Here is a 24,532-nt window from a genome sequence, read left to right on the forward strand (position 1 = left end):
CTCCACATCATGACTATTTTTTATCCATAGATGCTGTCAGACCTGCTGAGATTTTCCAACATTTTCTGTTTTTGTTTCAGATTCCAACATCTGCAGTATTTTGCTTGAATGTCATGCACATCATTCAGGGAGTGTGCACAGTAGCTTCATTTGCAGAACTCTGACTTCCCCAAGGTCTTTGAAGACCAGCCCAGGCTGCCAGGATGGCTTCATAGAAATCATAGAAACCCTATAGTACAGAAAGAGGCCATTCGGCCCATCAAGTCTGCACCGACCACAAACCTACCCAGGCCCTACCCCCATATCCCTACATATTTACCCACTAATCCCTCTAACCTACGCATCTCAGGACACTAAGGGCAATTTTTAGCATGGCCAATCAATCTAACCCGCACATCTTTGGACTGTGGGAGGAAACCGGAGCACCCGGAGGAAACCCACGCAGACACGAGGAGAATGTGCAAACTCCACACAGACAGTGACCCAAGCCGGGAATCGAACCCAGGTCCCTGGAGCTGTGAAGCAGCAGTGCTAACCACTGTGCTACCGTACCGCTTGTGGGGGACAAGATCTCCCTCCGAAGTGCGGAGGCCTGAGACCAATAAGGAGACACATTATAATGGGGCCCACACTGCCACCTGGTGCATTGTCGAGCGGGTCCCTGAAGATGCAGTTCCTTTGCCTGAACTGCTCCGGTGGGCCCTCCAGTACAGTCCCTGAGGTCTCCCGCATCATCATGGTCTGCTGTGTGCTCCACAACCTGACACAGCAGCGGGGAGACTTCCTGAAAGAGGAGGAGGCCGACCAGGTGGATGCACCTGAAGAGAAAGAGGCCCATGAGGATATTGAGAAGGAAAAGGCCAACGAGAAGCAGGGAGATGGAGGACATGCAGCAGTAAGGGTCTGGTAGGAGTGGTGAAGAAGGCCCTTATCGCCACAAAATTAGGGAGTGTGCGATCCACCACCTCCTACCCTCACCCTTTGGAGCCTGCAACCTCTCCCACCAACCCTTGTCTAAACCCCCTGCCATGGGTCCCATTGATCATCGCACCAGGGTGAGGGGCCTGGATTGGCCGTATTAGCGAGTCACAGATCCAGGCAGGAGGGTGATGGCGACTCGCTATGAGGCAAGCTGTGACGCAGTCCCAGTACCACATAGGTTGACTCCTACCTGTTCTATGACCCCACACTAGTGATCGGGCCCACATCTGAGAGAGGGTCAGGGATTCAACCAGATTCTGGTGGGTGCTGGGGATACCATGCCACAGTGAGCCGACAGGGGACCCACTGCTGAGACAGCTTGGGATGAGTGCTTAAAGTCCCATTCCAGTCAGGGGTCTGACACAGGCGTTGGGAAATGGGGATTACATAATTGGTGGGTCTGAGGGCCTCTCCCATGCAGAATAACACCCTAAGCCCGTCTGGATACGGTCGCCCCAATGGGAGGTGAATCATAGACAGATTAATCACAGCTGTGGGGTGCAATAACATTAATTGGTGATATTGAACACTGCAATAAAAAAAAGAGAATCTAAACAATGCCTTTTTTCCTAAACCTAACTAATGCAGTTCTTCACCGTGCCCTTTTGGTGACCCTACAACTTCTTAATCTTTTGTGGCCTACCGCTACGTTAAGGTGTTTCCCCAGGATGTACATGAGAGGTGGAGGCGGTCAGCTGCGTTCACCTGTGGCCTGTGATGTCCTTGGTAGGTGTCCCCTGGAGGCACCTGAGAGTGGGCCATGCTCTTGAAGCCTGCGGCCATGACCCACTGTGTCACTAGAATGCTCCCGAGCCCCTCAGCCATAACACACTGTGACTCGGCCATGCCTTGGACTTTGCCACCCAAGGTGATCATTTCCTGATCCAGGCTTTCCACTGCGGACACCAAGCTTGCAGTGTTGGCCTGGGTACCTCGCAATGCCGGCCATATTCCTGCACCTGCAGTCTGTGGGACTTCCTCCTAATAGCCTCGTAGTTGCTGCAATATTGCTGACAGCTGCGGCTCTGCTGCTGCATCTCCAGCAGCTTAGGGAGAACGAATCACAGCAGCCTGGCACCTGGCTTGGGATCAGCTGAATTCATACCTCCGGCAGACCCCACGTGTCTGATTCCTGCCTCCACCCAATGTACATCAATGGCTGTGTCGTGCACACCAGAGAGTGACCCAGAAACCCCACCACTAACTTGTCCCATCGTGGTGATGGTATCTGTGCTGGTGAATTGTGTGGTGGAAGCTTGTATTGAGTGACTGGTGTTGGGCTTGGAGGATTCCTGGAGCCTTCTTCCGAGTTTTCCTCCAAACTGTCATGGGATGTCTCAGTGGGAACAGCAGTGGGGGCAGCAACATCAAATGGACTGGGTGCATCGGATCATATTCTGAAACAAAGGTCACAAGGTTCAATGGAAGGGAGTGACAAGTATCTGGGCAGCATACCACTTGCTTAAAGTGTGTCATATGAATGAAAGATTGGCAGATGTTCACTTCCATGTCACACTCTGACCTGGCTATGGCTCACAGTCCTGTCCTCCTCCTCCTCGACCCTTGCCAGATCAAGGGCTCTCTCCTAAAAGGGAGTGAGGATTTGCAGCTCAGGGACCCCACCTCCTGTTTTCTCCCGAGCTCAGCAGTAATGGGCCATCTTCTCCTGTGGGGACAGAAGGGGGGCTAAAAGCCTGATGGCTGGAAGGGCACGAGGTGTTGAGGATGGGGCAATCGAGTGGCGAATGTTGGGACCGTGCCTTAGCAGGCAGGGGTTGTGATGGGGGGATGCCAGAGGCATTGGAGGCAGGCTCTAGGGAGCAGGGTAGTAGAAGGTCGCATGGTGTTAGGGGGTGGATCGACACTCCAGGTGTGTAAGACGGGACTGATGGCAGGACACTCACCCATGCTGCCCAACTGAGGTCATTTTGTTTCTTCCGACACTAACGGCTAGTCCTTCCTGTTAGTGCACGGGCACTGACTGCCGCTTCCACCACCTCCCAGGCCTCATTGCCGATGTGATCCCTGGCTCGTCGTCCGTCTTGGGGGAAGAAAACGTCCCTCTTCTCCTCCACTCTCTTCTCCATAGTGGGTCGGATCTCAAATAATGACAAGATGGAGCACAGGAAAGAGATAGAGAATCTGGTGAAGTGGCGCGATGACAATAATCTCTCCCTCAATGTCAGTAAAACAAAGGAGATAGTCATCGACCTCAAGAAGTGCAGTGGAGGACATGCTCCTGTCTACATCAACGGGGATGAAATGGAAATGGTTAAAAGCTTGAAGATTCTAGGTGTCCGGATCAGCAACAACCTGTCCTGGTCCCTCTAGGCTGATGCTATAGTTAAAAAGCCCACCAATGCCTCTACTTTCTCAGCAGGCTAAGGAAATTCAGCATGTCTGCAATGACTATCACCAATTTTTACAGATGCACCATAGAAAGCATCCTTTCCGGATGTATCACAGCTTGGTATGGCTCCTGTTCTGACCAAGACCGCAAGAAACAACAAAGAATGTAGCCCAGACCATCACGCAAACCAACCTTCCATCCATTGACTCCGTCTACACTTCCCGCTGCCTCAGAGAAGCAGCCAGCATAATCAAGGACCCCACGTACCCCAGACGTATGGTCATCCACCTTTTTCCATCGGGAAAAGACAAGAGCACATACCAGCGATTCAAGAACAACTTCTTCCCTGCTGCCATCAGACTTTTGAATGGACCTACCTCATATTAAATTGATCTTTCTCTACACCCTAACTATGACTGTAAGACTATATTCTGCATCCTCTCCTTTCCTTCCCCCCTATATACTCTATGAACGGTATATTTTGTCTGGATAGCGCACAAGAAACAATGGAGGTAATTCTCCCAGCCTACTGTGCTGCTTTTGCAGTGCAATGGGCCAGGAGACTCAAGCGGAGGCCATTTAGCAGGCTCGCCCTGGGCATCACGGCCTCCACAAATTTCCAGGTGCCAAATTTCTGGCGCTTTCAGCTCCGCACCAGAAATCGGCACAGAGCTGTATGATGTAGAATCATAGAATCCCTACAGTACAGTACAATGTATATAAATTTGAATTACCATGTGATTAGCAGGCCTGGACTGAAGTATCTGGGCCCGCTAGCATCCCCCCCTGCCAGGAGTGTTTCATGATGTGGAGATGCCGGCGTTGGACTGGGGTAAGCACAGTAAGAAGTCTCACAACACCAGGTTAAAGTCCAACAGGTTTATTTGGTAGCACATTAGCACATGTGGTAGCACATGTTAGGAGTGTTTCCCTCCAGTTTGATTTAAACCTTGCTGTAAACTTCCATGACTCAATGTTTTAATAGACCCTGCTCCCTGATTTTGCACATGGTGCACAGTGTGGGAGATTCATTTTGAAATTCTCGCTGAAAAAACACCAGGATTTACTCTGATTTTTTACATGAATTCGGCACTCAGAACTTTTACATGTAACAATAATAAATCAAATCAAAATTCATGCAGCTGGCCCAAATACAATCAGAAGTTTGACACAACCCACTGAAAAGGAATGGTCTAATTATGATGGCTCTCTGCCATTTCTGCAAGTTCCTAGGCACTTTCATAAATTGTGGAATCTTCGCTTGCTCTTTGATGATGGGTAACCTTGCATGAGGTTCCCCAGTACAGTCAGAGCTTGATGCAGTTTAGATCCCCGTAGAGTGGCTATTATTTATTTACTATAAAACAAGTCTTTATTGATCTTCTAAGTGCGCACTACATTGAATCTGGGATAGCAGCATCCCTCACCAATCCCTCCTACTGGTGCTCAGGTAAAGGGTTTTTGCAGCTGACTGAATCACAGGCATTGGCAATATACTCATGGCAGTGTTCATCTTCACTGGCCCCATGGAAAGGAGGCACTTTCCTATTGACTTGTTAACCTCCAACAGGGTCATGGCAGGAGGATAATCATCCACAAATGGTGGCTTACAGATTCTCAGTGTCTTGCTCTTTTATATAAAGTACTTGACAGGACATGATCATACTTGGCAGAATCTGCAATGTCTTGTTTGCCGAAGCAGCCAAAAGAAATGCTTGCTGGTGTTAGTTTTTGCATGGCATTTACTGAAGAAATATGTGAAACAATCGTTGCAATTTTAAGGTTAAGTAACTGCCTTAACTGCACTAGTCATAATTTATATAAAATGCCCTTTATGTTGGAACTGTTTATATTTTTCAGTTATGAATGTTAACTCTTCATTTATCATCAAATTCACTTTTTTATTTTTTACTTTTTAAGGTCCAAATGATAAATTGTTCTTTGATGGATCAAACTTCTTACTTTGTGTATTTTCTGGACAGGAACCAAACCTTCATTGGCTCTTTCTTACCCTTCATGTTAATCAGATTTCTGTACTCCAGTTGAAACTGTTCATCTGAGTTCTCTGCACTCATTAGGCATCTGATTAAAAAAGGTGATAATCAGGACCATTAACCTAATTTTCAATGTTATTTCAAATAAAGCCGACTCAGAAAGGATAAGAAATGTAACAGATGTGAAGATGTTTCCCCCTCCCAGATTCCACCTCCCCTTTACAATCACACCACAAAACACCATCCTAACTTATACTGGTGGTCATAATCTGCCAATCGTAGGGTACGTACAGACTTATAACTCTATTACTGCAGTTTACTTGGCACGGCATTAATTCAATTTATGATTCAGATCTGATTATCATAAGATTTAACACTTGATGGTAGCAAATGAAATACCCCTCGCAAAGGCATCTGTATATGTTAAAATGATAAAATTGGGTGTTTCAATTATGTTGAAATGAAACAAACTGCCCTTCTTTTGCTCGTGGTTCAAGTTATCATCTGACTCAATGTGTTGCTGTTTATAGATGCACCCTAGCCTAAAATTGTAGTCTATACTAAACTCTACTTTGTTTGCTCCACTAAAGAACAAGTATATTGGGCCAAATTCTGCTGACTCCAAGTTGTTGGAGTCTGGAGATGTGTGTCAGGATCCCGTGGCAGTCAAAGAATAAAGAACAAAGAACAATACAGCACAGGAACAGGCCCTTCGGCCCACCAAGTCTGCACTGACAAAGATGCCTCCCTAATCTAATATTTTCTTGCCCCTATGTGGTCCATAGTTCCAGCCTATTCATGTATCTATCCAGACACCTCTTCAACGTTGTTATAGAATCTGCTTCCACCACCTCCTCCAACAACACATTCCAGGCATTCACCACCCTCTGTGTGAAACATTTGCCCCTTACATCTCTTTTAAACTTTCCCCCTGTCACTTTCAACCTATGCCCCTGAGTAATTGACCCTTCAACCCTGGGGAAAAGACTCTGACTATCGACTCTATCCAAGCCTGTCACAATCTTGTAAACCTCTATCAGATCCCCCCTCATCTTCCGACACTCCAATTAAAACAATCCAAGTTTGTTCAACCTCTCTTCATAATCCAAACCCTCCAAACCAGGCTACATCCTGGTAAATCTCTTCTTCATCCTTTCCAATGCATCAACATCCTTCCAATAGTGTGGCGACCAGAATTGTACACAATACTCCAAATGTGGCTGAATCAAAGTCTTATACAACTGCAACATGATTTTCCAATTCCTATACTCAATGCCCCGACATTTGAAGGCCAGTATGCCATCCACCTTCTTGACAGCTGCGTTGCAACCTTCTGGGGACTGTGAATCTACATGCCTAATCCCTCGAGATGCTAATATTTCTAAGAGCTCTACCATTTAGTGTATACTTTCCTTCTGCAATAGACCTTCCAAATCACATCACCTCACCTGACATGCTGGGCAGGATTTTCCAGCCGCACTCACCCCAAGACCGCAAAATCCCACCCGAGGTCAACGGACCTTTGCATGGTCTTCCCCCCGCCCGCTACGATTCCAGTGGTGGACGGGATGGGAAATTCTACCCACTGACTTCCATAGGAAGTGATTCGAGAAGTCGAAACTTCTGATGAGCGATGCCCCTGCTCCCCAGAATCCTGCATGACTGTCTCCAACACAGAGTAGAATCTTTGGACAGTTCTGTGTCACTTACCTGTTATCCAGCAAGTATTAGACATGTTAAAACTTAGTTTAACACCTGGGTAACTTCACAATCACCCCCATTAATTGAATTTTTTGAGGAGGTAACTAAGTGTGTTGATGAAGGTAGGGCAGTTGATGTCATATACATGGATTTTAGTAAGGCGTTTGATAAGGTCCCCCATGGTCGGCTTATGATGAAAGTGAGGAGGTGTGGGATAGAGGGAAAGTTGGCCGATTGGATAGGTAACTGGCTGTCTGATCGAAGACAGAGGGTGGTGGTGGATGGAAAATTTTTGGACTGGAGGCAGGTTGCTAGCGGAGTGCCACAGGGATCAGTGCTTGGTCCTCTGCTCTTTGTGATTTTTATTAATGACTTGGAGGAGGGGGCTGAAGGGTGGATCAGTAAATTTGCTGATGACACCAAGATTGGTGGAGTAGTGGATGAGGTGGAGGGCTGTTGTAGGCTGCAAAGAGACATAGATAGGATGCAAAGCTGGGCTGAAAATGGCAAATAGAGTTTAACCCTGATAAATGTGAGGTGATTCATTTTGGTAGGACTAATTTAAATGTGGATTACAAGGTCAAAGGTAGGGTTCTGAAGACTGTGGAGGAACAGAGAGATCTAGGGGTCCATATCCACAGATCTCTAAAGGTTGCCACTTAAGTGGATAGAGCTGTGAAGAAGGCCTATAGTGTGTTAGCTTTTATTAACAGGGGGTTGGAGTTTAAGAGCCGTGGGGTTATGCTGCAACTGTACAGGACCTTGGTGAGACCACATTTGGAATATTGTGTGCAGTTCTGGTCACCTCACTATAAGAAGGATGTGGAAGCGCTGGAAAGAGTGCAGAGGAGATTTACCAGGATGCTGCCTGGTTTGGAGGGTAGGTCTGATGAGGAAAGGTTGAGGGAGCTCGGGCTGTTCTCTCTGGAGCGGAGGAGGCTGAGGGGAGACTTAATAGAGGTTTATAAAATGATGAAGGGGATAGATAGAGTGAACGTTCAAAGACTATTTCCTCGGGTGGATGGAGCTATTACAAGGGGGCATAACTATAGGGTTCATGGTGGGAGGTTTAGGAAGGATATCAGAGGTAGATTCTTTATGCAGAGAGTGGTTGGGGTGTGGAATGGACTGCCTGCAGTGATAGTGGAGTCAGACACTTTAGGAACATTTAAGCGGTTATTGGATAGGCACATGGAGCACACCAGGATGATAGGGAGTGGGATAGCTTGATCTTGGTTTCAGAGAAAGCTCGGCACAACATCGTGGGCCGAAGGGCCTGTTCTGTGCTGTACTGTTCTATGTTCTATTACTCCCCTGGGCCCCCAATTTCCCCTCAACCTGACTTGACCACTCTCGACCTGAACCAACTACCTCCCTGACATGAATACCACCTCCAAAAGCATGACTACCACCTCACCTGACACGGCTAATTCTTTGACCACCCCCGACCTGACCATCCCCTAACCATTTCACCAAACTACCCACAGCCATCTGAGTACTGCCTTGACCACCTGACTGACCCTCAGCACAACCCATCTATCAACCTGCAGTTTCATTCACTTACCCACCCATCTACCCTACCATCTCACCCACCTACCCATTCACTCATTCACCCATTCCCTAACATTCAAACTTTTAAAATGAAACTTTAAAAATGCCCAGCAGCCTTAAGTCAGGAGAATCCTGGAAGTCAGCAGCACTCTGTTTATCATTGCTGCTGCTCAGATGACCCAGGCTTATAGATACTAGCTGAAACCCACAAAACATTTGAGGTCCAGGAATTTAGTGTCTTTATTGCAACAGAAATGTTGGGAACACAGGGTTTAGTGAGCGGGAGGAACGGAAGGAAAGCAATCAGTGTTAGTAGAAAAATGGTTTTGAGGAAACTGATGGGACTGAAGGCCAATAAATCTCCAGGGCCTGATAATTTACATCCCAGCGTACTTAAGGAAGTAGCCTGAGAAATGTTGGATGCCATGGTGGTCATCTTCCAAGATTCTACAGACTGAAAGATAGCTAATGTAAGCCCACTACATAAAAAGGGAGGTAGAGAGAAAACAGGAAATTATAAACAGTAAGCCTGACATCAGTAGTGGGAAAAATTCTAGAATCCATTATCAAAGATTGTACAGCAGAGCACTCAGTAAACAGTGAAAGGTCCGGACAGAGGCAGCATGGATTTATGAAAGGGATATCATGCTTGACAAATCTACTGGAATCCTTCGAGGATGTAACTAGTAGAGTTGACGAGGGGGAGCCAGTGAATGTCATCTATTTGGACTTTCAGAATGCTTTCGACAAAGTCCCATATAAGAAATTAGTGTGTAAAATTAAAGCACATGGGATTGGGGGTAGTGTATTGAGATGGATAGCAAACTGGAAACGAAGAATAAGAATAGAAACAAAGATTATGAATTTTACAAATGGCAGGCAGTGGGGTACTGCAAGGATTAGTGCTGGGGCCCCAGCTATTCACTATATTTATTAATGATTTCGATGAGGGAACTAAATAGAAACATAGAAACTAGAAGCAGGAGTAGGCCATTCGGCCCTTCGCGCCTGCTCCGCCATTCATTTTGATAATGGCTGATCATCGAATTCAATATCCTGATCCCTCCTTCCCCTTACATAGCTTGATCCCTTTAGCCCCAAGAGCTATATCTAATTTTTTCTTGAAATCATACAACATTTTGGCCTCAACTACATTTTGTGGTAGCGAATTCCAACATTCACCACCCTCTGGGTGCAGAAATTTCTCCTCATCTCAGTTCTATGAGTCAGTTAGGATTGTATTCGCTGGAGTTTAGAAAATGAGGGGGGGACTTCATAGAAACTTAGAAAAATTCTAACACGACTAGACAGGGTAGATTCAAGAAGGATGTTCCCAATGGTTGGCTTTTCCAGAACCAGGGGTCAGAGCCTGAGGATACAGGGTAGACGGTTTAGGACAGAGATAAGGAGAAATTTCTTAACCCAGTGAGTGGTCAGCCTATGGAATTTGCTACCACAGAAAGTAGTTGAGACCAAAACATTGAATGTTTTCAAGAAACAGTTAGATATAGCACTTGAGGAGAAGATGATCAAAGGGGAAGGCAGGATTAGGCTATTGAGTTTGATGATCATCCATGATCATAATGAATGGCGGAGCAGGCTCAAAGTGCCAAATGGTCTCCTCCTGCTCATATTTTCTATGTTTCTGTTTTTAACAGTATTTCATTAAATCCCCATCCATTGCCTTTCTATCCTTCCCCTGCCATCCATTTCATGCTATACCCTTTAATTTCCTTTCATCCTTTTCATGTCAATTCCATCCCATTCCCCACAGTACCTTCTTCTTATACTACCCCATCTTCCATTCCATCCCTGATAGAATATAAAAGCAGGGAGGTCTTGCTGCAACTGTACAAGGCACTGGTGAGGCCGCAACTGGAGTACTGTGTGCAGTTTTGGTCCCCTTATTTGCGAAAGGATATATTAGCCTTGGAGGGAGTGCAGAGAAGATTCACCAGGTTGATACCGGAGATGAGGGGTGTAGCTTATGAGGAGAGATTAAACAGATTGGGTCTGTACTCGTTGGAGTTTAGAAGGATGAGGGGTGATCTTATAGAGACATATAAGATAATGAAGGGGCTGGATAGGGTAGAGGTGGAGAGATTCTTTCCACTTAGAAAGGAAACAAGAACTAGAGGGCACAGCCTCAAAATAAGGGGGGGCCGGTTCAGAACAGAGTTGAGGGGGAACTTCTTCTCTCAGAGGGTAGTGAATCTCTGGAATTCTCTGCCCATTGATGTGGTGGAGGCTTCCTCGTTGAATATGTTTAAATCACGGGTAGATAGTTTTCTGATCGATAAGGGAATTAGGGGATATGGGGAGCAGGCGGGTAAGTGGAACTGATTCGCTTCAGATCAGCCATGATCTTGTTGAATGGCGGGACAGGCTCAAAGGGCCAGATGGCCTACTCCTGCTCCTATTTCTTATGTTCTTATCCCACTCAGGATGTCCGAGGCCCCTTCCCATGCATCCCCCCTCATTCTCTAGTTCCTTAAATACTGATCTTCCTCGTTAGTAACCTGTCCCTCCATCAGCCCTGCAAATCACTTCCCGTGTCCATGCCCCCTTCCCTCCATTACATCTCCACCCACTTCCTTGCAAATCCTCACTATCTCACATGCCATTTTCCCACCTCCCATGCTATCCACTCCATCTGCCCCCCTCCGTGCCCTCCCATGCTGTCCTACCCAGAGGTGGGGGGCCGGGTCTGGTAACAAGTTGTGTAGGGACAAAGTCCAGGGGCTAGTAAACAAAGTGGGGAGCAGTTGGGGCTAGGAAACAATAAAAAAAGCTGAGTTAGTCAGACACATGCACCAGGCCCACCAAATCAAATTACTGACCAATCAGAAAATGCAAACAGACAGAAGTGTAATTATTATAGATTAAACTATTGCTTACCTATATGTATACTCCGAGATATTGATTCTCCCTTTTTCTCCAGTGGTTTCGGTCCTGCTCGTTAGATTAACAGTATTTCCAAACAAGCAATAGCGAGGCATTCTCTGGCCTATTACTCCAGTGACCACTTCCCCAGTGTGAATACCTACAGTGATCTAAAGTGAAAGAAAAGTTTTTAAAGTATGCAAAATATTCCAACACAAGCAACATCTGAGTCAGGAGAACACAGAACATCAGTAGCTGTTTCTCACGCACGTGAGAAACATCTGACATTCTGAGACCGAAGTACCTCAACAGAAAATTGAAGACAGTTGTTGGGTCCATTGTTGTTTGCCATCTATATCAATGATCTGGATGATACTGTGGTAAATTGGATCAGCAAGTTTGCTGATGATACAAAGATTGGAGGTGTAGTGGACAGTGAGGAAGGTTTTCAAAGCTTGCAGAGGGATTTGGACCAACTAGAAAAATGGGCTGAAAAATGGCAAATGGAATTTAACGCAGACAAGTGTGAGATATTGCACTTTGGAAGGACAAACCAAAGTAGAACGTACAGGGTAAATGGTAGGACTCTGAAGAGTGCAGTTGAACAGAGGGATCTGGGAATACAGGTACAGAATTCCCTAAAAGTGACGTCACAGGTGGATAGGGTCGTAAAGAGTGCCTTTGGTACATTGGCCTTTATAAATCGGAGTATCGAGTATAAAAGTTGGAGTGTTATGGTAAGGTTATATAAGGCATTGGTGAGGCCGAATTTAGAGTATTGTGTACAGTTTTGGTCACCTAGTTACAGGAAGGATGTAAATAAGATTGAAAGAGTGCAGAGAAGGTTCACAAGGATGTTGCCGGGACTTGAGGAGCTGAGTTACAGAGAGAGATTGAATAGGTTGGGACTTTATTCCCTGGAGCGTAGAAGATTGAGGGGAGATTTGATAGAGGTGTATAAGATTTTGATGGGTATAGATAGAGTGAATGCAAGCAGGCTTTTTCCGCTGAGGCTAGGGGAGAAAAAAACCAGAGGGCATGGGTTAAGGGTGAAAGGAGAAAAGTTTAAAGGGAATATTAGGGGGGGCTTCTTCACGCAGAGAGTGGTGGGAGTGTGGAATGAGCTGCCGGATAAAGTGGTAAATGCGGGGTCACTTTTAACATTTAAGAAAAACTTGGACAGGTTCATGGATGAGAGGGGTGTGGAGGGATATGGTCCAAGTGCAGGTCAGTGGGACTAGGCATAAAATGGTTCGGCACAGACAAGAAGGGCCAAAAGGCCTGTTTCTGAGCTGTGATTTTCTATGGTTCTATGGTTCTAGGTGACACAATGGCTGGAATTTTCCGGCACACTCATCCCACCAACGCTGCAATCGAGGACAGAGAATTTGGCGCTCAGCCAAATCTCCATTCATTACAGCGTGACTGGAAAATCTTGTCGTCGTGAACGGCTGCAAGATTCTGCTCAATAATTAGACTAAATGGAGGACATTTTCCTCGTGTGTTGGTGATCCTTGGTCACCAGAAAATTTGAAAATTGTGTCTGCTATTTTCTATTATGCACTGGCAACAGGAACCAGCACAAACTCAGAAAATAACTTGAATGACTTCTGAGTAACAACAAACAAGTATTCTTCTATCCACATTCTGGAGACCACCACATTCGGACAAAGTCTCTCAAACTCATTGTCACACTGACAAAAGACCATCATACATAAAGTCACTTAAGAACAACCCAGCTGCATGAAACATAGCTACTTACTAACATCTAAGTTTGTCTGTACAATTCTGGTACTCGGCACATGATCCTTCCTCACATTGAGTTTTTTTATTGGGCTGGCACCTTAAGTGCACAATTCCAACCAGGCACAACACCTCCCTGGATGAAAGCACATCTCTGCTAACTTGCTCATGGTGCTCCCAAAAAGGTGGAGCATATATGGATCCACCTATGTGGGAAATGATAGGTCTGAGCAGGTTGCCTCAGGTTCAAGCAGACCTTCTGTTAAATCCTCTGGAAATCTTCATTTATCACTATTCCCTGAAGGCAGGAAGAATTCTAAAACAAGCCCCATCTTACCAATTATAATTGTTACTGCACAAGGGAAGAAGTGGCATAGTCGTATTGTCACTGGACTAGTAGTCTAGACATAGGGTAATGCTCTGGGGAGGTGGGGCTTGCAAAGTTTTCCCTTTATTTGGATTTAGCTGGACGAGACTGCCCATTCCCCAGCCATTAAGAACAAAGAACAATACAGCACAGGACAGGCCCTTCAGCTCACTAAGTCTGTGCCAACACAGATGCCTCACTAAGCTAATATTTTCTTGCCACTACATGGTCCATATCCCTCTATTCATGTGTCTATCCAAATGCCTCTTGAACTTTGTTCTAGAATCTGCTTCCACCACATCCTCTGGCAGCACATATCAGGCATTCACCACCCTCTGTGTGAAGAACTTGCCCCTTGCATCGCTTTTAAACTTTCCCCCTCTCACTTTCAATCTATGCCAGAGTAATTGACCCTTCAACCCTGGGGAAAAGACTCTATCCAAGCCTGTCATAATAAAAAGAACAAAGAAAATTACAGCACAGGAACAGGCCCTTCGGCCCTCTAAGCCTGCTGCCCAACTGAACTAAAACTCCTTACCTTTCCATATCCCTCTATTCCCATCCCATTCATGTATTTGTCCAGACGCCCCTTAAAACTCACTATCGTATCTGCTTCCCCTACCTCCCCTGGCAGCAAGTTCCAGGCACCCACCACCCTCTGTGTAAAACACTTGCCTTTTACATCTCCTTTAAACCTTGCCCCTCGCACCTTAAACCACTAGTAATTGACTCTTCCACCCTGGGGAAAAGCTTCTGACTGTCTAATCTTGTAAACATCTATCAGGTCTCCCCTCATCCTCCGACGCTCCAATGAAAACAATCCAAGTTTGTTCAACTTTTCTTCACAGACCACATCCTCCAAACCAGGAAACATCCTGGTAAATTTCTTCTGCATCCTTTCCAATGCATCAACATCCTTACGGTAGTGTGGCAACCAGAATTGTACACAATACTCCAAATGTGGCCAAACCAAACTCTTATACAGCTGCAACATGATTTTGAAATTCCTATACTCAATGCCCCCACTGATGAAGGCCAGCACGATAAGCCTTCTTGACCACCTGAGTTGCCACCTTCAGGGAACTGTGGATCTGCATGTCTGGATCCCTCTGTATGCTAATATTTCTAAAAGCTCTACCATTTACTGTAAACTTTCCTCCTGCAGTAAATCTTCCAAATCGCATCACCTCACATTTGTCCGGGTTAAATTCCATCTGCCATCTTTTGACCCAGGTCTCCAATTGATTTATATCCTGTTGTATCCTCTGACAATCCTCCTCACTATCCGCTACTCCCCCAATTTTTGTATCATCTGCAAATTTACTGATCAGACCACCTACATTTTCCTCCAAATCACATATATATTACAAACAGAGGCCCCAGCACTGATCCTTGTGGAATACCGCTTGTCACAGACCTCCAGTTAGAAAAGTACCCTTCCACTGCAACACTCTGGGTTCTATGCCCTAAGCAGTTTTGTATCCATTTTACCAACTCACCTCGGATCCCATATCACCTTCTATATCAGTCTGCCATGAGGAATCTTATTGAAGGTTTTACTAATGTCCATGCAAACAGCATCCACTGCCCTGCCAAAATTTTTCCTTCACTGTCACTGGGTCAAAGTCCTGGAGCTCCCTTACAGCAATGTGGGTGTACCTACACTACATTGACTGTAGCTGTTCAAGAAAACAGCTCACCACCTCCTTCTCAAGGGCAATTAGGGTTTGGCAATATATTCTTTCCAGCAGAGCACACCTCCCTTAGAATCATAGAATCCCTACAGTGCAGAAGGAGGCTATTTGGCCCATCAAGCCTGCACCGACAACAATCTCACCCAGGGCCTATCCCCATAACCCCTGTTTATCCAGAAGGAACTCTTCAAATACAGACAATAAAAATATAACAAAACTGTGATGGCTTCAGCCAGGCTAATGAGGTTGGCTTGCTAGAGTATGAACTACCTGATGAGTCTTCCTAAGTTAATTTGCGTTTGTTTATTTGGTTGGTATGAAAAGAGATACCTGATTAATCATACCCAAAAAGAAGTACCTGATGAGTCATACCCAAAAAGAAGTACCTGATGAGTCATAATTGATGGTTGAATCAGGGAGCCTCATGCTCCCTATTTAAAGCAGGTGTGTCAACTTCCAGCCTGCATTCAGCAGGGAGCAACCGGAGAGCTGGCTGCGTACAGATGTATGGTATAAATAAAGTAATTTGGTGACGGGACTTTCACCTCCGTGGAGTTATTACAAAAACTACTCCAACTGATAAATCAAAGAAAGGGTTTAAATAAAGAAACTTAATTACTCCAAACTTAGGGCCTCGCCCTGCGCCGTTCCAAGCTCTCCCACAATTCCCAACAGGCTCTTATTTATACTGAGTCAGCTGGTCAGCTAACCATCACATCATTCTGTAATTGGTTCCATGGTTTACTGGATCAGCTGACCCTTACAGCTTGTTACCATTGGTCACATTACATCTAATACGATGTTATCATCAGTTCATTCTAACAACCCCACTTATTTATCCTGCTAATCCCCCTGACACTCAGGGAGAATTTAGCATGGCCAATCAACCTTGCCACACATCTTTGGACTGTGGCGGAAACCCACACAGACATGGTGAGAATGTGCAAACTCCACACAAACAGTCACCCAAGGCCGGAATCGAATGGGTGATTGTGAAGTTACACAGTGCAACAGGAGCAGCACAGTACTGTGGCAGGTGGACTATGTATGTTACACTCACCTTGAAGTCTCCAGTGAACTGAGGTCTGACTTATGCACACCACTCAGTTTGAGATGGGTTTGAGGCTGAGGTAATTTTCCACTGGCATGGATTGGAAGGCCTGATGAGATTCCAGAGATCAATTGCTTGAATGGACATTTATGAGATGTTAATGAATAAAATGGCATTCATGCCTCTAGGCAACGAGATAAACAATCCGGCATTGGGAGAATCACAAACTGTTTTGAAGCAGCAGGTTTCCAACTTTTTGCCTGCTGCTGGATTCTCTGCTCCCACCACGGGCTGGATGGGAAAATTCCACCTAATGAATGTATCTTAACATTCTGTAGATTCTGGATCAGTGCTGTAAATGTAACCCCACTATTTTGGAAAGGTGGGAGAGAGACCTGTTAGTCTGACATCAATCACTGGGAAAATGCAAGAACTTATTATAAAGGATGTGATAACTGAACATTCAGAAAATAATGATCTGATTGAACAAAGAACAAAGAAAAGTACAGCACAAGAACAGGCCCTTCGCCCTCCAAATCTGTGCCGATCATGATGCCTGCCTAAACTGAAACCGTACGCACTTAGAGTCCATATCCTTCCATTCCCATCCTATTCATGTATCCGTCTAATTGCCTCTTAAATGCCACTATCGTACCTGCTCCCACCACCTCCCCGGGCAGCAGTTCCAGTACTAGCCCCTTGAGCCCGCCCCGCCACTCAATAAGATCATGGCCGATCTGATAATGGTTTAGTTCCACTTACCCGCCCGCTCCCCATAACCCTTAATTCCCTGATTTATCAGAAATCTATCTACCTGTGACTTAAACATATTTAACAAGGTAGCCTCCACTGCTTCAATGGGCAGAGAATTCCAGAGATTCACTACCCTCTGAGAGAAGAAGTTCCTCCTCAACTCCGTTCTAAACTGACTCCCCCTTATTTTGAGGCTGTGTCCTCTAGTTCTTGTTTCCTTTCTAAGTGGAAAGAATCTCTCTGCCTCTACCCTGTCTAGCCCCTTCATTATCTTATATGTCTCTATAAGATCTCCCCTCAGCCTTCTAAACTCCAACGAGTACAGGCACAATCTACTCAATCTCTCCTCATAAGCTAACCCCCTCATCTCCGGTATCAACCTGGTGAACCTTCTCTGTACTCCCTCCAAGGCCAATATATCCTTCCGCAAATAAGGGGACCGAAATTGCACACAGTACTCTAGTTGCGGCCTCACCAGCAGCAAGACCTCCCTGCTTTTATACTCCATCCCCTTCGCAATAAAGGCCAACATTCCATTTGCCTTCTTGATCGCCTGCTGCACCTGCAAACTGAGTTTTTGCGATTCATGCACAAGGACCCCCAGGTCCCTCTGCACAGTCGCATGTTGTAATTTTTCACCATTTAAATAATAGTCCATTTTACTATTATTCCTTCCAATGTATTTGGTGATGTATTTGGGTTTTCAGATTGAGTAGTATTTTTTCATTTTATCTAATGAAAGATATACTTGCCATAGAGGGTTTGCAACAACAGTTCACTAAATTAATTCCTGAGATGGAGGGGTTGTCCCATGAGGAAGAATGAAATAAATTGGCTAAAAATTCAGTTTATATATTTGAACTTGTCTTAGCTCCACAAACTTGGAGATTAAAAAGCTGCAAAATATGTTTTTAACTATGGTTTCTTCTAAGAGGAGAATAAGCCTTCTATATGTAAGATTAAAGTTTCTGGAGTTAAGAAGAACGAGAGGCAATCTCATTCAAACATACTCATCCCGAAATCATAAAATCACACCCAAGGTCAATGGACCTTTCAATGATCCGCCCCTCAGCCGCTCCAATTCCCATGGCGGGTAGGAAAGTAAAATTCCGGCCGTAGTCTTTCAGGCCTCGATAAGATAGATGTATGATGGATATTTCCCCTGGGTGATGTCTAGAACCAGGGCACGCAGTTTCAGAATAAGGGCAGGTCACTTGACACAGAGATTAGAAGATCATTTGGGGCGATTCACAGGCACCAATCGCGTTATAGCCAGAGATTCTCACGAAAGGGGCTATTAAATGTGCAGCATCTGTTTTAAATCACAATCACCTGGCTCCTGGAATTCACTCACGCACCGGCGCAATGTGAAGCTGACATGAATCACTACTGGTCTCCATAAAAGAGACCAAACAGGATGATCATGCCGGGGAGTGGGGGCACTTGGAGGCAATTGGAGACCCCAGGAGATCAGGGTGATGGCTGGGCAGTGCCCTGACACTGCCCCCTGGCACTACCAGAGTGCCAGGGAGATCTGCCAGTTTGACACTTCCAAGAGTGATGTTTGAAGGGGGTGATACCTGAAGGGGTGGGCCTGAAGGGGGCGGGCCTACAGGCGAGCCCATAACAGGGATCGCACATGTTGGAAGGGGGCCTTTGATGCTGATGATGAGTTGTGGTGGCGGGGGGGCAGCAGCGGTTCCAATGATGCCAGCTATTAAGGGAGGAACATCTTATGCCGGTGATGTGGGCAGGGGGTTCTGATGATGCCGGTGATTAAGGGTGGGGGCATTTGATGTCAGTGATGGGGGAGGGATCCTGATGATGCTGGTGATTAAGTGGGATAGGATTGCAATTGGGATCATGTGTCCAACCCGAAAGGAATCGCACCACATTTCCCACCGGAAATGACACTTAGTCTATTTTTGGAGAATTGCATCCATTTTCTCCAGCTGAACACTGCCTCTCATAGAACTGCGGCCTCTGATTGGCCAGCAACTCCACACTAGTAGGTGTGGTGGCCACCACAGGTGCTGCAATTAAGTCAAGGATATGGCACCCAGATATGGACCTGGATACTTAGGTAAGTCTGAGGTCTCGCTGGGGCCAAGCTGGGGACTCGGCATTCATTCTCTCCAAGGATACTGGGCCATGAACATAGCTGTGCAAGAGAGGCAGACTGCCTGGCTAGAGGATCCCCTCAACTTATTGCCCATTATATCAAAGCAGTAGCAGGATCAGGCCCTTAATTGGACTTTGAGTGGGTGATGCATCTGACACCTCCCTGGCCGCCTGAAAAATCGTAGAGGGGGCGAGGTTGGTTGGACAGACAGAGGGTCAGCCATGGATGACATGGTACCTAATACACAAGTCCATCCTCCTGCTTTCTGGCCATAGGTGGCCTGTAAGATTCAGCCCATATACACATTTGACTAATTAATTTCTAGTTTCACACACATAAGCTGCTACTACTCCCTTATTCCAGTTGGCATAGAATCATAGAATGTTACATTAAGCGAAAATAGCCAATTAAGTCAGTGTCAGTCGGATTTTACCAAATTCATTGAGATCCTGACATCAGCTAGGAATGCATGTAACAGGCATGACTGGCAGCGTTTGGAACCTCCCTCTCCATTTTATCAACAGCAGATAATTAAGTAGCTACCATGAAGGTTTCTATTCTGTTCAAGATGGTTCCCCATTTCCAAAGTTTCTGGCTCAGTTAGCGAGCATGCAGCTTAGGGGCCTCAGCAGCACCAGAAATGGTAGCCACTGCTGAGGAAAGCTGCAGACCATCTACATTCCACAGGTAGAATAGGATAAATCCACCAGTGATGGAGGGAAATTCCTGGGGCTACAGAATTATAGAACCTCCTACAATGCAGAAGGAGGCCATTAGGCCCATCGAGTCTGCACCAACTATCTGACAGAACATTTTACCCAAGCCCAAGCCCCTGCCCTTTCCCCGTAACCCCACATGTTTAACATGGTTAATCCACCTAACCTACACATCTGTGGACTGTGGGAGGAAACCAGAGCACCTGGAGGAAACCCACGCAGACACGGAGAGAACGGGCGGCACGGTAGCACAGTGGTTAGCACTGCTGCTTCACAGCTCCAGGGACCTGGGTTCGATTCCCGGCTTGGGTCACTGTCTGTGTGGAGTTTGCACATTCTCCTCGTGTCTGCGTGGGTTTCCTCCGGGTGCTCCGGTTTCCTCCCACAGTCCAAAGATGTGCGGGTTAGGTTGATTGGCCATGCTAAAATTGCCCCTTAGTGTCCTGAGATGTGTAGGTTAGAGGGATTAGCGGGTAAAATATGTGGGGATATGGGCGTAGGGCCTGGGTGGGATTGTGGTCGGTGCAGACTCGATGGGCCGAATGGCCTCCTTCTGCACTGTAGGGTTTCTATGATTTCTATGAATGTGAAAACTCCACAGAGTGACCCAAGGCTGGAATTGAACTTGGAACCCCAGCATTGTGAAGCAGCAGTGCTTCAACTAAACTGTGCCACCGTGCTGCACCATTAAATTTCACCAGCTGCCGTGGTGGGATTTGAACTCATATCCCCAGAGCATTAGCCTGGTCTCTGGGTTTCTAATTCAGTGACATTACTACTACATCACCAACTCTGTCTTCCCTGCCTGTGCCTCCCACTACTTTGATTATAACAAAACTCCCACTGGGCTGTCACTGGAGGTTGCCTCTATTCCCCACACTGTGGAGGTTGATGTGCCTTAGCCAAAATGCTGACAGCCTGGTAAGATGACCTTTAAAAGGGCCTTCGCATATATGGCTTCTTGCTATCTTGAGGTTTACAACCCACCTGATCCCATTCCCCAACAGTAAAATTCTTGTTAGCAGGATATGATCCAACATGGCTCCCAAAGTTTTTCCGCCCCCAAAGCACATCCCACCCCCAACCTCATCCTCAGCTCATGCCGGCTGGTAAATTTCTGCCCATTGTTTTCTTTCCCATGAGCTACTCTGCTAACTTTGTATGTATACCCTTACATTTCAGCTTTAATATAGCTTCTGGATAAAGCAATTTTTAACTTTTTTTTGTATTATCGAACTGCACTACTTTTTTAATAACTTGTGCATCTGCTCTCCAAGGATTCCCCTATTCTCCTACTCTATTCAAAATGTATTTTAACTCCCTATCTATCCAAATGCATTACAGTGAAACCTCCAGAAAAACCCTGCAAAAAGCAAAGACTTATTGAGACATTGCATATTATCCAACATTAGTGTGATTCTGCAATTGGACAACAGTTGCTAAACAACAGAAACAAGTGACAGTTGCTAAACAATCCTGCTTTTGCTAAGAATTACACTGAAAACCAATTTAAGAGTTACTAGTTGGGCTCATTCACTTCATTTGTGTTATCCAAAGCATTATATTCTGAACAATCAAATTGTCATAGAATCATAGAATCCCTACAGTGCAGGAAGAGGCCATTTGGCCCATTGTGTCTGCACCGATAACAATCTCCCAGGCCCTACTCCCATAACCTCACATATTTACCCTGACACTAAGGGGCAATTTAGCATGGCCAATTTAGCATGGCCAATTAACCTAACCTGCACATCTTTGGACTGTGGGAGGAAACCGGAGCCCCCAGAGGAAATCCACGCAAACAGATGGAGAATGTGCAAACTCCAGACAGACAGTGACCCGAGGCTGGAATTGGATCCGGGTCCCCGGCGCTGTGAGGCAGCAGTGCTAACCACTGTGTCGCCCATCACTGTTTGGTAACTAAATTAATAAACTTGCAATTATGGTTTCAGAGCTTGTTAGTTTTTATTTTAGACTATTTTTCTTTTTGTTTCCAAGTCAGCTCCTAATTCTCTTTTGCCTCATGCATCATTCTCTTTTTTGGGCAGCCACTTCATCCTTTTTGCAGCATTCTTATTTTCTTCTAATTTCACACAACAGACTCCAATTTCTAATTGGGTCAAAATTCTGGAACTCTCCCTAAATGGACTATGGGTGTACCTACACCATGTGGACTGCAGTGGTTCAAAAAGGCAGTTTACAATCTCTAAAGGGCAATTAGACAATAAATGCTGGCCTTGCTCACATCTCATGAAGATGGCCATTTTGTGTTGACAGGAACCACAGTGATAAAACAAAACTCAAACTCTAGGTTCTAAACTGGAGTCTGCATGTAACTGAAATATGTTGAAGGCACTCCAATTTGCGTCAATAATAAAGTAGCTTCGGACCTACATGAGCAATACTCCATCAGTCTAGCCAAGACTTGTGTGGTACAGTGCAGACCCAGGTCCTGGCACACTCACTTATATCAAGTTAAAGATTGTTTAGGCAGCTTTCAGAGGCTCAGAGCTCCAAGTTTAGCTTCAAGTAAGAGGAGAAAATGAAGATGTATTGAAAAGAAAGACACACGAAAATGAGATGTACAGCATGAGTGAGAAAATACATCAGAAGCATAGAGAGTGGGAAACAAACAGACATGATAAAGAGAGATAAAAATAGAAGCCATCTGAAAGACACAGAATGTGCAAACATAAAAAATAAAGAAGGAAAGATATCTGGGAGAGAAAGAAAAAGAATGAGAAAGAGAAGCAGACAGAAAGATGTAAACATACACTGATGTCGAGCAGACAAATGTTTAAATTTAAAATTTTTTAAAGTTAATGCTTTATAATTGATAAAATACATTAAGCTAATATCATAAAGGATAACAGCTAGCTTGGCAAAACAATGGGATAAAATATGTATGGCTTATCTATTCAGCACAATTAAGTACGACAGAAAGAATGGAAAACAAACAGAAGACAGTGAAACAGCAAGAAATAAGAGTGTTGGAGACAAGGGCTGAATTCTCAGATCTCGTTCACCCTGCCTCCACTGCCAGCGAAAATGGAGAATTTGGCATTCAGTCGAAACTCCATTCACTGCAGGGAGACCGGAAAATCTCAGCTATGGGTGAGGTTGGAGGTTTCCAGTGAAACAGTTTTAAGAGGTTTTTATTTAAATCCATGAACACTGCAATTGAAAATCAACTAGAATATTAAATGTATGACAGAAAAGATGAGTAAGACCACCTTTTGTAAGTTCACAATTTTTCAAAACTAACCTCTACAGGTTCTCCATCAACCTTCACCTGCCCTGCAATCTCCACCATGTCCAAAGCAAGGTGGCATATGGAATGAGCATGATGGACACATGGCTCTGGCAGACCACTCACAGTCATGTACTTATCCCCAACTGTCTCCACCTGAATAAATAAGAAAAATTAACAGCCCTTAAAACTTTATTCAATAAAATCACAAAGAAACTAAAATTAGGAGATATTTGCCTGATATTTTGCCACAGAGGCATAGAACAAAAGTGGGGTTTGTTTTTGCATCGGAAACCTGCCTCTGAAGGGAACCTGATTAAAGTTTAGATTGTCAAGTGCTGCGCCTCAGTTGGCATGGAGACCGAGTCTCTGTCAACCTAAAGGCTAGCTTTCGAAGTTGGAGTCAGAGGCTTTTCAGTCTTCAGAGAGCTCTCCGGCTGCAATACAAGCAAGTAACTGGGAGAGAACCTCAACAAGAATGTACCTTCTCACCCATTAAAAAAAACAAGAAATAAAGCACAAAAAACAGCCAAGGCCACCCCTGCCGGGAGAACCAAAGTACGGTCTGTTATTATCATTGTGAATCTCAGATGTGGTAGTTGTACATCTGGACTTGCAGACAATGCTAGAAACAAGGCTTTGGTAAACTCTACTGTTCATTGAACAGCTCGAGATACAACTATCTCATTCCATGCTATGTTGTCATGTGATTGTACTTCACCGATAATGTAAAGTATATATTTGCATATTTAATATTAATCTTTGGTGTTTGGCTGCAACCCTAGGCCCAGGCAAGGAAGTGGGTCAATGACAAGGGAAAAGAGCTCCTCTTGATACTGGGGAACCCTCTGTGGGCCACAGAATGCCCAAGCAGGGTAGACAACTACTATAATCCAGCCCAAAGTGAGGCTGTTAGGTTTTACTGTGTAGCTTCCCTAGGTGACAAAATGACTGCCCTTGACATCAAGTTAGCATTTGACTGAGTGTGGCATCAAGGAGCCCGAGCAAAGTGGGAAGCTGAGGGAAGCTTTCCATTCCTAGCACAAAAAAGAATGGTTATGGTTGTTGGAGGTCAATCATATCAGTCCCAGAACATCACCATGAGAGTCCCTCAGTCTAGGCCGAACCATCTTCAGTTGCTTCATCAATGACCTTCCTTCCAACATAAGGTCATAAATAGGGATGTTCACTGATGACTGCATAATGTTCAGTACCATTCACAACTGAACTTCTCTGTGGCTTGGATTGTTTTCTTTAGAGCAGAAAAGGCTGAGGGTGGACATGATAGAGGTGTATAAGATTATGAGGGGTATGGACAGGGTGAGTAGGGAGCAGCTGTTCCCCATGGTGGAGGGGACTCTCAGTACTGTAGAGGA

The 24,532-nt window shown here is 45.3% G+C and overlaps 1 protein-coding gene across 1 annotated transcript in view; it reads right to left on the minus strand.

The window, feature by feature from the left end:
- Positions 1 to 574: 574 nt before the first annotated feature.
- The window catches only part of gucy1b1 (guanylate cyclase 1 soluble subunit beta 1), a 213,927-nt gene continuing 189,969 nt past the window's right edge, over positions 575 to 24,532 (minus strand). The window contains exons 11-13 of the mRNA XM_078212040.1: positions 23,172 to 23,312; positions 11,476 to 11,630; positions 575 to 5,413 (exon numbers count right to left, since the gene is read on the minus strand). Coding sequence (XP_078068166.1) covers positions 5,290 to 5,413; positions 11,476 to 11,630; positions 23,172 to 23,312 — 420 coding nt within the window. The 3' untranslated portion in view covers positions 575 to 5,289. The remainder of the gene's footprint in view (positions 5,414 to 11,475; positions 11,631 to 23,171; positions 23,313 to 24,532) is intronic.

This window comes from Mustelus asterias, chromosome 1 (assembly GCF_964213995.1).
Source record: "Mustelus asterias chromosome 1, sMusAst1.hap1.1, whole genome shotgun sequence".
Taxonomy (NCBI): Eukaryota; Metazoa; Chordata; class Chondrichthyes; order Carcharhiniformes; family Triakidae; genus Mustelus; species Mustelus asterias.